The sequence below is a fragment of the Gossypium hirsutum genome, chromosome D05 (assembly GCF_007990345.1).
Source record: "Gossypium hirsutum isolate 1008001.06 chromosome D05, Gossypium_hirsutum_v2.1, whole genome shotgun sequence".
Lineage (NCBI taxonomy): Eukaryota > Viridiplantae > Streptophyta > Magnoliopsida > Malvales > Malvaceae > Gossypium > Gossypium hirsutum.
Window position 1 is genome coordinate 17,410,368 of NC_053441.1, and position 15,747 is coordinate 17,426,114.

At 30.9% G+C, this 15,747-nt stretch overlaps 1 protein-coding gene across 1 annotated transcript; it reads left to right on the forward strand.

The window, feature by feature from the left end:
• Window positions 1-1,177: 1,177 nt before the first annotated feature.
• LOC107905436 (protein RADIALIS-like 6) lies at window positions 1,178-3,069 on the forward strand. The gene is made up of 2 exons (XM_016832094.2): window positions 1,178-1,731; window positions 2,841-3,069. The coding sequence occupies exon 1, from the start codon at window positions 1,457-1,459 to the stop codon at window positions 1,712-1,714; it is 258 nt and encodes an 85-aa protein (XP_016687583.1). The 5' UTR covers window positions 1,178-1,456; the 3' UTR covers window positions 1,715-1,731; window positions 2,841-3,069.
• The last annotated feature ends 12,678 nt before the right edge of the window (window positions 3,070-15,747 follow it).

Genomic DNA, 15,747 nt, shown 5'->3' on the forward strand with positions numbered 1-15,747 from the left:
TGTGCATTAGCTTTGTTTGCAGTTTCGTAGTAGCAGGATTTATCTTCTCACACTATAATTACAAGTTTGAATTTGATATTAAAGAAAATGTTGTTTTGCATAAAAAAGAAACAAGAAGAAATAATGACTGTGGGGGGAAATCAGGTCTTACCATTCATGTATGGCCATGACCGCCGCCACAGCTATGAACGAATTTCTTGGAAAGAGTTGGAGACGTGCTAGTAAACCATATTCTTGAACTATGTTCTAAGATCCAAATTTTAGAGACATAACAGTGGATGAAGTAAAGTGCCACTCCTCAAAAACTGACACAGGATCCTGTGATAGAGCTACATATGTTGACATTTAGCAACCCAAAGATAAAGAGTATCACCGCACGTCTCACCAAACAGTTCTGCCTGGCAGGAAAAAGAAGGGGGGCTTGGAATGTTGTTCAGAAGCCAAATCTCCAATTTCCAAGTTCCCGCATCTATGACGTACTAAATTCTATGCTCAAAGTTTAACCCCAAAAAAAGGGAAAAATATTCCCGATGATGACCGCACAGTCGAGAAAGTCCAAAAATCTAAAGTTCCCGCCGGCTTTAGAACACGTAACTAGCCGGTAGTTAAGTATAAAAAGATGGATAAATGTTCCTCAAGTTTGATACAGCTTTTCTTAACCGTTCCAGGACCTCACAAGTTAGTCACCATATATTAGGCAGTAAAACTGAACCACAGCCCCTTCCATCTAATAGCATCCTGAGGTAGTATCAGGTCACATTTGATCGCAGGGTCTCTGCTTCAAACCCTAATCTTCTCGATAGTACTACTTTGAGAAAAGAAGAATAAACATAAATAATTTTATTTAAATAGAGTATATTTTACCAAGTTGCCAGAATAATGAAGGGAAGAAAATCCAATCCTCCCACTCAAAAATTGGAAGAATATCTTACTGTATATTTTGCTGGGTTTCAAAAGGATGATCTGAGATTTTATTGTTGAAGCATCTACGCTAATGGGTAGACTCTGTTTGGGGATCTAATCCCCACCAATCTGATAAATTCTCAAAAAAAAATAAAAAAAATAAAACAACTTGTTAATGATATAATAGAAGACAAACCAAAGATTTTTATAAAGTGTTAGTTCTTTTACAATGGATTCTTGTCCATTAAAGCCTTGCTTCAGCAAGCGAATAACATCTTCGTATTGGCCCAACCAAAAAAAATTCGCCAACTTGCACAACCCCCACCAGTTTTTCTCTTTATAAGCAGCCACCATTACAATTTCTTACCCATACCATCATCCCCTTGACTTCAGTCTTCTCCCTTGACTGGGGCGGCAATCTCTTCTTCTTCTTCTTCTTCTTCTTCTTCTTCTTCTTCTTCCTAGTTACTTTCTCTTTTGTCGGTTACTCTTCCTTTAAGATCTCATCTTTTAAGCCTTACATTCCCTTTTTTATTCACCCCCAACGTAAAAAATGGCATCCTCTATTACGCTTTCACGTGATTCTAACTCCTACTGGACTCCAAAGCAAAACAAGCTATTTGAAAGGGCACTTGCAGTATATGACAAGGACACCCCAGACCGCTGGCAAAAGGTGGCTGCAGCTGTGGGCGAGAAATCAGTCGAGGAAGTAAGAAGGCATTATGAGATCCTAGTGAGGGATCTCATGTATATAGAATCTGGTCAAATCCCTATACCCAATTACAAAAGCACTGGGAGTAACAGAAGATGAATTGCTGGGGTGCAAAGGTACTGTATCAGTAACCATCTCCCATTTACAAATTTAATACTTATTTCCTACTTCTTTTAGTCTTTTCTACTTGAAAACTATCAGTCATGCATCTCTATTTTCTGGCTCAACATACTTATTCAATAAACGAAGCCATCTTTCTCTAGACTTCCTCTGCAATGCCAGACACTATCAACTTATAACAGTGCTGTGGCAGGGCAGGGAATGAAAGTTTTAACAAAACCAATAGGAATATGAACAATCTGAGAAAACTCCTATTAAAGAATATGGTTCACTATGTTAAGAGCAGTCAACGACTGTAGTTTCAAGAGGGCACCCTTAACATGAAACATGGACGTTACTCGAGCTCTAAAACACAGCAAATAATAGTAACTATATGAGGGATATCTTCCTTTTCCTTTCTAATTAATTACGTGACCCTTTCCTCCCCTTTTTGACTACATTGGAAATCGTTTAAAGAATGTTATCCACTATTCTTCCCAAGCTAGCATTCATGGTAAAACGTTCTAATATTTAGATTTGTAAAATTTAAAAAAAAAAAACTTTGAAATGGGTTGTAATCATATCCATGTTTCCTCTAACATGTCATGTACTCACCTTTCCATTTCTGGTTAATAAAGTTCAAACCAAACACCGATCTCTATCTCCCCTGAAGATATTTTCCATTACTTTATGTTTATTTTTTATAATACGCTAACTATAGTCCATACCCTACTTCAACGTACTAAGAAAAACCCCACATGAAATCTAATCCCCTTTTGTTTAGATCACATGCACCTGGTCCTATATATAATTCAAAAAACTTGAAACTCAATAACAAAATAAATAAGTTAGCCGGTGCTTCTCGTATTCATATCTGACGTAACCCATTTTTTAAACCATAAATTTCGGATTCTTCTGTAACCTTTTATTAAAATATTCATAGTTATGAAGCCATCCAATGCTTCAGCTAAAAACAAATGATTGCAATAATCTAACATACATATAGCCATTTGCACATGCTCCTCCTCTTATATATTAAACTACTTTCCTAAAAGGCAAGATAATCATTATATATTTTATATATGTATATTACTCTAATGCTCTTGTACCTTTAAATACTCCACAGGTTTATGAAGAATCTAAGGCTCCAATGAAGCACAAGTTTCAGCTGCACTGTCAGAGAATCTGTAAAAACTAAAATAAAAAGAATAAATTATAAAGAACTGGAGAATTTGCATCGTGATTCTCCCTGTCTTATTTTACATTGAGTGATCGAGTCAGTTTGGTTTTTTCTTTTTGTGTGTGTGTGTCAGTTTGTTAATATGACAACAAAAGTTGAACTCTACAATTATTAAGCTTGTGAGTATTGTACTGAAGTTACCAGTTTTAAATTAAAAAAAAAGTATTACTACTAAATGCTGTATATCCTTTGTCTACTGAATCAGTGTTTACCTTGTTTGTTTTCAAATAAGTGCAATAAATTAAGGAATCCACTAATCAACAGAGAAAAAAAAAGATTGTTCTAGAAATAAGAATAAAAAAATAATCAAGATGATTAATGGAAAACGTAGAAAAAAAATATGCTTATTTTCTGGAAATAAAGGGAAAAAAAACAATCAAGCCGATTAATGGCGAACACTAAAGGAACAGACAACCTTTGCCTTTTCGTCATTAAGAACAGGGTAAAGTTCACTCAGTAAGCACAGATTTGGTTTTGATTCTCTTGTATCGCAATGGCATGGAATTTAAAGAATAAAACACAAATTTTTAATAATTGTTGAATAAAATGAGAGCAATCAAAATATGCATAACATCTTACCTGTTGAAATTCAGCCTCCAAAATTGTACTGAGTCTGAATAGAGAACCAGTCAGGCAATTGACTGAAAAGATTGGATGTGGAAAAAAAAAATGAGAGAGAGGAGATATTGATTTTCCGAAGCAATCAACGAGAGAGAGGTTAAAAATCAAAAGAACGAAATACAGAAGGGATTGCCGTGTTTTTAAGAAAGATGGAAAGGCGGGGGGATTTTTTTTTTAATTTCGTTCTTTCCAATAAAAGAAAATTGGAATTCGAAAACAAAAACAGAAAAAGGGTGAAAATTGGAGATGCAGAGTATCGATCCCCGTACCTCTCACATGCCAAGCGAGTGCATCACCATCTAAGCTACACCCCCATTAGAAATATCCTATGAATTAATTAATAAAAGTTTTGTACTTTTTGGTTTATATGATCAAATAGAAGAAAAGTCTTAAAAACATATTTGTTAAGAACTGGTGTATATTAACTTTTCAAAATAAACATATTTATATCATACGAATTTCAAAGAAGTTGTTATATTCTATCTTTATTAAAACTCATGTTTGACGTATGCTTGCAAGAATCAAACATAATCGTTAAAGCTCGAATAAACTTTCATAATTCTAAATTACAAGAGTACTTAATCAAGATAAGAGTAATTTGGAACCACTTTCTTTGGCAATATTTGGATTCTTGACTTATTCCAATGCAATAAGCTAATTTGCTATATAGAGTTATAGAAGTGTGAAAGGCACGCATCTCCAAAAATCTTGTCAACTTGTATAGAAATATAAATAGAGCAAACTATTTTATGAAATGATACTTTATTCAATTAAACTAATGATTTCGTTTAAAAAAATATAAACAATCTCAAATAAAATTTTGGACTCTTGCGTTGGGTGGTGAGTATTTTGCAAATCAAAACCCAACAATGATTTTACAACATTTAGAATAGTATAATTTCCACGAGTTTAAGAATTATCTTGCATAGAATTAGTTAGATTTGACGGATAAATTGATTTCTTCCTCTTGATCTTTTCCTTCTAAGCGATGGACATTATAATTTTTATGTGTCTAACCCTAAGAGACAATACCTCCATATGTACATAAATATCCTGTTTGAAATTGATCTTTATGTGAATCCAATGAATATCAAATGTAACAGCCCGGTTTAGACCCTAGACAGAACAGTGGTTTCGGAATCACAAATTTAAGGTCGTAAAATTATTTTAATATTATTTTTGGTATTTACAACATATTATTTGATATGTGTGAAAATTTCGAGAAGTAATTTTACCGATTGGTTGGTTAATTTGATAAAAGGACTTAATTGCACAAAATACAAAAGTTGTATGCTATTTGTTAATGTGCTATATTGCTATGGCTTATTAACTATAAAGTCCTTATTATGCAAATGGACCATTGATATGGTAAATGGACAATAATGACCATCCACTAAGTGTTTATAATTTATATTAATTAAGGTTTAATAAGTAATTTTAGGAATAACGTTATTATTAAATAAAATAAAGTTAAAATATGCTTATATTCTTGCATGTTCAACCGAATATAGAGAAAAGAAATAACGTTTGAAGCTTGGTGAATTTCGGCACCTTTAAATCTTGATTTAGGTATGTTCTTTGCTCGGTTTTTGATGATTTTTATGTTTTTGAGATCGTTGTTTTGTATTCTAGCTAGCCCATGCCCTAATTTTCGGAATTTATGCTAAATTTGTGATTTTCCATTGATGATAGCTTGATTTTTTTTTGTTTGATGATGAAAAATAAATATTTGTTGATAGATTAATATGTTTAATTAAATGATTTTTGATAAAAATGTCTATTAAGGATTAAATTGTGAAATTTGTAAATTGAAGGGTCAAATTATGAAATAAATTGAATAAATGGGCTGCTAAGGACCTAGGGTAAATTCGGCCTAACATGGGTTTGTTGAAATTTTGAGTAATTTGTGTTATTTTGAAATAGGGACTAAATTGTAAAAATGTGAAATATTAGGGGCTAAAATAAAATTGCCAAAATTACGTATTTTTGGATAAAATTGAATGAATATGTTATTAAACAAGCCAAATTTGAATTGAATTAGATCAAGAAAAGAGGAGATCGGATTTGGATCGGGGAAAAATCGAAAATTTTTGAATAGTCATCCGGTTCATTCGTGTCCGTACGAGGTAAGTTCATAAGTAAATAAATACTGTTAAATTCGAAAGTATGTGTGTTATATGTGCTGAATTGAATTATAATAAGTGTATGAGTAAATAAATACTCGTTAAGAGCTTGAATCGATCGAATTATAACGTCCAAAAGCGCTATACGAACCATAGGAATAGTATAGGATACATATGTCATGACATAAGATTCCGATATGATTTATCTTGTAAGACCACGTCTGGGACGTTGGTGTTGATTTGAGATTTACGTGTAAGACCATATCTTGGACATCGACATCGTATACGATTTTGTATAAGACCCTGTCTAGGGCAGTGGCATCGATATTTGATTACATGTAAGACCACGTCTGGGATATTGGCATTGTAAGATCTTCCGAGCTATCTGAGTATCCTTATTGATTTCGAATGGTTCAACGGGAAATATCGAGAAATGAATGACTATGTGAAAGTATATCCGATTCAGGTACGTACAAAGTGTATATGATATTCAAGAATGAAAGGTGAGTATGTTTCAAATAACTATGTGAAAGTATATCCGATTTAGGTACGTACGAAGTGTATATGATATTCAAGAATGAAAGGTGAGTATGTTTCAAATGACGATATGTGAAATACATGAAAATGAATGAAATGAATGTATATAAATGAACTTTGTGATACATATGCTCGTTATATGAAATTGTAATGAAATAAGCTTAATTATATTCAAGAGTTTGAATACCATGAAATTGTGGTCCTATGTTTCGAACATGGGATTTATGAAACATGAAACATGGTTTTGAGGTATGCTAGTTTGGTTTGAAAAATGATTAGATAAATGTTATTGATAAGGTTAAATTATTACATATGTTATGTATATGTGAAAGAGTTAAAGAAGCATGTTTTGATTTGTTGGTTATGTGTTTTGTATGACCGAATGTGATATATTTGAATGAGGAGTATATATGGTTCGAACAGTGGAATTATGAAGCATGTGTAATATGACTTTGATGTATGGTAGTTAATTTGAATTTTGAATTGATAAATAAGATTGAAATGATTGAATTTTAAAGCATGGTTTATATGTTCATTGATAAATAAGGTAAGTGAAGTTGTGTAATGTGATAATATGGATTATATGAGAAAAGTGATTTTATATGTGTATGAGATTAACTAAATTCAGTCTATTCGAATTGAATTATATATGTTACTGTGATGAATTATTTGCTTATGGCTTACTAAGCTTTCAAAGCTTACTTTCTGTATTTTCTCTATGTTTATAGAGTTTTGGAGGCTTGCTCGGATTGGAAGTCGTAGAAGACCACATCACACTATCCAGTTTTTGCTTCGGTAAATAAATGCTTTGAGTTTTGGTTATGTGGCATGTATAGGCTAGTTTTGATATACTGGTTTTGGAAGTTGTGTATATATATAGACATGCGAAAATGGCTTAATCATGATGTTAATGCTTGTGTGTATTCGGTCATATCTCAAGATTATTATGGAAGTATGTTTCATGGTGTATATATGTGTGGTATTTGGTTATATGATTCGGTTTGAATAATGAGTTAGTTGATGGTTGTGTTTTGCTAAAATGCATGAGTTTCTATAAACTAAGTTGGTATAATTGATGGCTTGTATATTGGTTGTTTAGGTACGGTTGGTGATGGCAAAGTATGCACATGTTTTATGCTTGAATAGTTGTTCATTTAGGTTCGATTTTTAAATGACTCATTGGATGGTTGAAAAGGGTGATGTCTAGACATGATTTTAGCATGTGAACTAGGCATGATATGTCTATTTATTAGTGTTCGAAAATGGTTCAAATTGATATGTAATATGCGCATAATTTTGTAATGTGAAAATAGGTATATTTTGGTAATGTGATAATGCTAGTTATTATCTATTTTGTTAATGGAAATTAAGCTGTGGGAAATGGTCGAATTGGTATAATATACAAATGTGTAAAGCTTATAAATTTGGTATACTTGATTCGGCAACTGAGTTTAGGAATAGCTATTGTTACTGTAGCATATTGCGCATGAAATTGTAATGTATTAAAACTATATTTGACCATCTGGTGATATTTGATAATGACCTATATTTGGATAATTAATAGGTCATATAATATGGATTGGTTTAACTTGATTTGCTAGCGCACTTAGGTTTATGAAATGATATGTTTAATAATTAGCCATTGAATTAGATGTATACAAAAGAATGAGATGAAATATGTGATTGTTATATGGAATAAAATATATTTAATTATATTTTAGGTATTCGAATGCCATGAGTAGATGGACATATGCTTCGAACGTTGAACTTATGAAGCATAAGAAACAGGATATGGATATATATTAGTTGGTACGAATATTTGAATAAGTAAATGGTAATGACTTGGTTGAGTTTCAGAGCATGGTTTGTAATGCGAATTTGGTTTATGTGATTGAGTGAATTATGGCTACTTGGTTTGTGAATGATTATGATTTATTTAATTAGATATGTGATATATATATGTAATGACTTGACATTTATGAATGATTGGTGAGATGTTATTTGAGCTTGAGAACTTTGATAAAGAAGTTGATAAAATTTTATACATGAATTGTAATAAGTGCTTGTTCGAAAATGTTTTTTTTTGTCCGGTAACGCCTCGTAACCCTAATCCAGCGACGGATACAGGATAGGAGTTTTACATCAAACATCGGTATAGCCAACTAATAGAGGTATTAAATCATTTGAATAAGATAACCTCATACCAACGGTTCCTCTGATATATTTAAATACATGTTTAATTTCATTCTAATGATTACGTGTTGGTAAAGAACTAAATCTTACTAACAAGCATACAACAATGCTATATTAGGTCATATATTGCTTGCAAGATATGTCCTTATGGCATTTAGATATGGTACTTTAAGATCAAGAAACTCTGCAACATTTTTGCAACGATGAAATGAGTCTTTATTCACATCTAGTGATCATGCAACCATCGGGGGTACTCAAGGGATATGTTTTATTCTTGTAAAATCTCTTTAAGATCTTTTTTGTATAAGTTGACTAATAGGCATTAATTCTATCATTTAAACGTTCGATCTGTAGGTTGAGACAAAATTTTGTTTTTTTCAAGATCTTTCATCTCAAATTATTTTTTTAAACAATTTATTGTATTTTGAAGCTTTTCAGGAGTTCCAAGAATATTCAAATCGTCAACATAAATAAAAATTATCACAAAATTAGATCCAAACCTTTTTGTAAAAACATGTGGACAAATTGGATCATTTTTATAACCTTCTTTCAATAAGTATTCACTAAGATTTCTTTAATCCGATCAAACACTTTTCCTAAGGAACTCTATATCATTCTGTGATTTTAAATCTTCCAAGATTTTTATATAAATTTCACTATCAAGCGAGCCATACAAATAGGTTGTAACAACATTCATTAGGCGTATATCAAGTTTTTCACGTACTACAAGACTAATAAGATATCTAAACGTGATTGCATCTACCATAGGGGAATATGTCTATTCATAATCAATGTCAAGCCTTTGAGAAAATCCTTGTATTGCAGGTCATGCTTTATATTTTACTGCTTTATTTTTCTCATTTCATTTTCACACAAATACCATTTATATCCTACAGGTTTTACATATTTAGATGTTTGGATAATAGGTTCAAAAACCTCATATTTAGCGAGTGAATTCAATTTTGCTTGAATTGCATCTTTTTAATTTGATCAATTTTTCTATTGTTGTATTCCTCAACAGATTTAGGCTCAGAATCCTCATTTTTTTATACTTCAATAATAACAACATTATAGGTAAAAATGTTGTCTACAACTATATTTTTTAGTTACATCTTTTTCTTGAAGTGACATAACTTATCGAGACTTCTTCATTATCACTATTTTCAGGTACTCAAACCTCTTCTTGGGTTTTCTAATCAATTATGTCATTGGCTTCTTCTTGGACACTTGCCTCCAAAATATGACCATCTTGGATACTTGCTTCTCTATTTTTACAATGATTTTTATTTTTGGAACCAACCAATCTACCATGTTTCAAGCATGCATTATGTAACGACCCAAAATCCGTGGGCACCGAAAAAGTGTGTTATCAGGCCTTCGTCTTAGTAAACCGAGCCCGTAAATAATTATTAGGAGTAATTATGAGTTTGGTTGAGTGTTTAATTAAGTATTAATTGGGTGAATTTAGTCTAATTAAGAATAATTAGGAAAAATGACTAAATAGAATAAAGTGTAAAAGTTTAATTATAGATTAAAATAAAATAAAGGGGATTAAATAGGACATTATGCCTATTTCATTAGATGAGGCGGCAAATGGGAAGATTTTTTTTTATTTTGTATTATACATAAATATTATTATGGTTTTATATTAAAATAGTGATAAATGTATGGTAGTGATAATAAACATGTGTAAAATACATGAAAATACAATTTTAATATATTTGTATATTTTTTTAAATAATAAGCAAAAGATATTTATTAGTTATTATTATATTATAAAACAAAATAAATAAAGACAGGTGTAAGGTGATGATAAAATACAAGTGTGTTCATTAAAATACGTACATTTGTAATATATGTATTAAATTTACTGATTATTTAAGTAATAGATATTTTTTATAATTATATATATTATATTATTGTTAAATTAATAAACAAATATAATACAAAAAAGTAAAAAGGACTAAAAGGGCAATTAAACCAAAAGCATAAGTTGAAACGGTTAATCTTTAAAAAAACGAGATTTTTAAGTTTAATGAATATATTATACTATTAAATAATAAAAATATTTATTATGTTTTATTTCATATTATATATTATATTACTATTATATTATATATATAGTAAAGTAACGAAAGAAAAAAAAAAGGTTAATAGAAACAGAATAGGGGATGAAACAGACAGCAAAGAAAAAGAGAAAAGAAAGAAGAAGTTTAGGGTTTTCAAGGTTTAATTCTAAATTGCTAATATCGAGCCTGAAGCATCGGCCCAAAAAGAAAAAGAAAAGATAGTCGAAGATTAAATCCGAAGAGAATTTTGGTTTGTATCACTACAATTCAAACTTTATCATTATTATGTGTTTAATTTACTAATTATGTGTGGTAAGTATTTTAAGGTAAGTTTTTAGTAAAATGAAAATTTATGATTGGGTATTGAAATTGAGACTGATACTGAATTGCATTATGAAATACCGAATATTGTTTTTGAGTACTGAATTGAATTGTGAAGTTACTGAATATTGTTATGTGTACTGCATTGAACTGTGAAATTACTGAAGTAATGAATTACTGCAATATTGTGAAACTGATTGAAATAAGGAATTATAATTGATACTGAACTAAGATGGTAATCGTATTGAAAAGTGAATTAAATAACTATTAACTAGTCGGGCAAGTCAGATATAGTTGGCATGCCATAGGATATGGAAGAGTACGGGTTTTTGCCGGCTTACTGATCAGGCACTTATATGCCGACTACTGTTACTGTTACTGATTCGACACTTTGTGTGTCGAATACTGTTACCGTTACTGTTACAGATTCAACACTTTGTGTGTTGAATACTATTACTGTTACTGCTACCGTTACTAATTACTGTTTAGGTGTTGTGTACCGTTAAGGTACAATGTATAGTACTGGTGTGTTGGTTGGAATCCGTGTATCCGCCGAGTCCGAATCAAGTTAATAGGGGCAAATGTAATAAGTTTACTGATAAAACTAAATTTGAATGATATGACATATGTGAAAGGTGAGAATTGAAATAAAGAAATAAGAATGGTATATATATATCAAATGATAATACAAAAGATTGAAGTGTTCATTAAGTGATGATAATTGTAATGTAAAAGTATGTGTGTATGTGTGATTTAATGTATTTAAATATAAATTGAATTATAGTGATACCACTGAGTATATGCATACTCAGCGTACAGTTGTTTCCGTGCGTAGGTTGTAGAAGTCAAGTACTGAACCAGCATCCAAAGCCAGACCCGACTTCAGCAAACTTTTGGTGATGTATATTTTCTTTTAGTAATGTGACATGTACATAGGATGTATATAAAGGTTATTATGTTTTGAATATAAATGGTTAAAAATGTTAGTAGTACAAGTCTAAGAATTATAATGAAAGAAGTTTATCCGTTTCAATTTAATTAGTACATTGATAAATTTAAATTGATATAATATTGAATTGGTTGAATTGGTTATTTTTGGAAATGGATACGGTTTGTTTGCAGGGGGTTTTATGTGAAAATAAGCAGAGGTGCTGTTGAAAAAAAAATTTTCCGGAGTACTTAAACGAGTCCCATTTCACTTTTAATACATGTTTTAGACTTCGAGAGTTCATTATATAAGGACTTAGTTATTCAATTATACTATGGATGCCATTTTATTTATGAATTATTCGTAAGTTGTCTGACATGTTCGGTAATGCCTCATAACCCTGTTCTGGCGACGGTTCGGGGTTAGGGGGTGTTACACATTACTTTCATTTACTTTAACAATTTGTCCTGCTACGACTTCAATTTAAATCAAAATATTAGTTGGTATGTAACACTTGATTATTTTAATTAGGTCAGTAAATACATCTAGCAGTTAACTTGCAATAAAATTTATCTTTTGAACTTCTATTTCAATTTACTTTTTACAAGGATCTGGATAATGATAATTCATTTAAGTAATTGTTTCATCTGACCATTATTTCTCTCCTTAATATTGGAAAAACAGTCAAATTAAAATAGTAATAAGCAAACCATTTCATAATTGAATTTTCAATCTGTTTAAAATATTTAATAATAAAAGGAGACTCATAACTAATATGCATTTCTAACTTTTTTTGAATACTCATTTTGTCCATTGTAGTGGGGCAACTTGAATATATGTCGTGCATTCAAAAATTCTAAAATAAGTTGCATTTGGCTCATAACCTAAAGGCATATGTAATAGAGAGTATTTATCATAACTTATCAGTATAATGCATACAGGGGCAGATTCATATAAAGTATCATGTCCTTATACATATATAAAAAGTTTTATTCTCAAAAGATACGATTTAACTACTAACTAGAGGCATTTAGTTATTCATTATGCTAAACCATTTTATGCGTATAAACAACAAACTTTTGCGATAGTTATTCGCACGAACAATCTAGCATACAATAATCATTGAAAGCTTGAGAAATAAACTCATCAACAATATCAAGAACTGTGTCGATTACATAATTTGAATTTTTTTTTCTTAAACTAATCATTAAAAAAATAATCTCAAAAACAACAAGTTACAATTTGATAACGTAATGTGATTATCTTGTATATGCATCTACTAAAATCATATCAAGGCACCTACTTGTTGAATAAATGGGTCTATATTTCTTTCAGAAATGTAAGAGATTTAATCTCAATTTTTGCCTCTGAGATTCTAATAAATCATCTACTTTGAGAACATGAAGCAATTGAGAAATATTTAAAAGGAATAATCTTCATGTTCTTTAATAAATATCCATGTAAATTCTCATTTGTTGCATTATTATTGGTCAGGATGGTCTATCCGATCATGCTAACTAATTAATATATTTGTACTAATAAAATTCCGGTTTACCATCTCATATGATTCAACAATACTAATATAAACTTCTAATTCGCAATTGCATGTGTTTTAACTATACTAATATTTGTATAGTACGAACTAGAGGAAAAGACGTTAGTTTTTCAATACAAAATTCTTACCGAATATAATATATTTAATATATAGAAATTAATTTTCTCCTCACCCATAGTCTTAATATAATATTCATTACAACAAATATCTTTTTAAAACTTATCAATTTACTTAAGATGACTAGAACATAATGCATTGACTATCAAAAATTATATTCTTTCGAATTTTTATATATCAGCTCTTATGGAGCTTCAAATTAATTTTGCACTATAAAATATTATATTAATATTGACTTGTTTTATTATCACATTGATAATATAATTTATCTCTAATTTTCAAAGGCTATCTTTAGAACTCTTTTTGTTATGTTTCCACTTTTGGTGGTGCTAAAAAGTATTACTGCTATTTTTATTGTAGTTATTATTATGCCAATGGTTCACAAATCAACTGATATTTTACCTCTCACTGAATTGATACCATAATCGATTCTCTATTCGAATAGCCAGTCTGGTCTTATTTAGATAACATTGAATTTTAAAGGTTTTTTCTATATTTTTAAAATTATTTTTTAAAATTTTAAATAGTTTTTTTCATATTTTTTTATTTTTAAAAAATTATAATTTTTATTTTTTTATTGAAGATATGAAAAATAGAAGTTTTAAAATTTTAAGTTTTATTTAAAGTATATTGGCTAAATTTTAAATTTCAAAAAATTACAGACTTGAAAATTGGACTATCCCAAATCAATTTTCTTATAAATATTTGACCCCGTGCATCATTTGATTTGATTTCTACAATGGCTTGACGATAATTGATACTTGACTTGACTTTGAAAAATTCGGATTAGAGAATTTATTGGGAAACCTTAAAATCGATTTGGGAAACTGATTTTCACTTTGTTGTATTTTGTAACATCTTGTGGGGTGTTCTAATTTGGAAATTTTTTTTTTGTTTTATTTGGATATAAAATCCAACTACTTAAAGAACGAAAGAACGAACAAATTAAAGATGGCAAAGATGGCTTTAGTAGTACTTGTTTTCTCATTGATGGCGGCTCGTTCACTCCGGTCTGTGGTAGCCGATGACGTACTTTCCCCAGAACAAATAGACAAGGCTACTACATCAGGGTTTAAAGAAGCCACCAAGAGCGTGTCAAGTACCGCAGGAAATGCCCCGGACCATGTGAAGAGACCGCCTCTCGCCATTGACTGACTGCCACTGGGCCAGGGACAAGTTAATTGTGATTTTTACTACTTGATAAATATCCCAGTTTACACTGCATTTGGTAATTGCCTTGTTGGTAAATTAACGTTCAGGAGTGTGCCACAGCGGTCACCACCATCCTCGAGGGCTTTTGGACCCGGATATGAGGCTGCACCCATTAAATACAATATGGGATTGAGGCACCAAATTAGAGTAGTATCCTGTATACTACTTATCTATTTATATTCCCTTGGTTTCTCGTCCAATAAATTTTGGACTGCAAAAGATACATTTTCGTTTTAGATCTATTTTTTTCTGGAAATCAACCATGTCTAGTTCGAATAGTAATAATATTATTAGATGTGGATGAAGTAATTTTTTCCACTCTTCCTGTGTCATCATGTTCAGGGAACTCAAAAGCACACAAAAGCCTGTAAAATCATCATTTGCTTACCAATTCGGAAGAGCGCTTTTTCCTGCAGGTGCTCATGAATACAAACAAATAGACTCTGAATGGAAACGCGGGGCGCATGCATTGGCTAATTATGGGGTTTAAGCTGAGGGCCTAATTACTTGAGAGGGTATCAGAATTTGGCTAATGTAACTATCGATTTAAAATTCTAACAGTCTGAATTATGTAAAAGTATCGAAATAAAACCAGATAGTGGAAACGGTAGGAACAAATTGTTTTTATTCTTGGTTTGCTGTTTAAACATGCAACCAAAGTTTTGTGTCACAATCTCAGAGAGCGTACGTATTGTCCAATTCCACAGCAGTCTTTTTTGTTTTGGGGTGGAATTGGTATGCATTTTTCCTGTTGAGAGTTAAGAGCCATGAGATAGTTCCAAAGTATCCAAATACGAATACCAAAGAGATTGTTGTTATATAATCTGGCAGGCTCATGTCAAACACAATAGATCAAAAGGTACGTTGAAATTGGACCCCAACAAAAGGGTCAAATCTTTGAGCAAGCCATGACCCTACTAAAGGGTTTTTTTTTCTTTCTTTCTTTTTGGTTGGACTTAAGGCCAGATTCAACTTCTGGGAAGAAAAAGGGCCAGATTTAACTAGCAAGAACTTAAATCCAGTTGACCCGATGGAACAGTAGCACAACAACAGCTTGCATGCAATGAAATTCACCATTTCAATCATAGCATTAAATACGAAGAACGAAAAACCATCA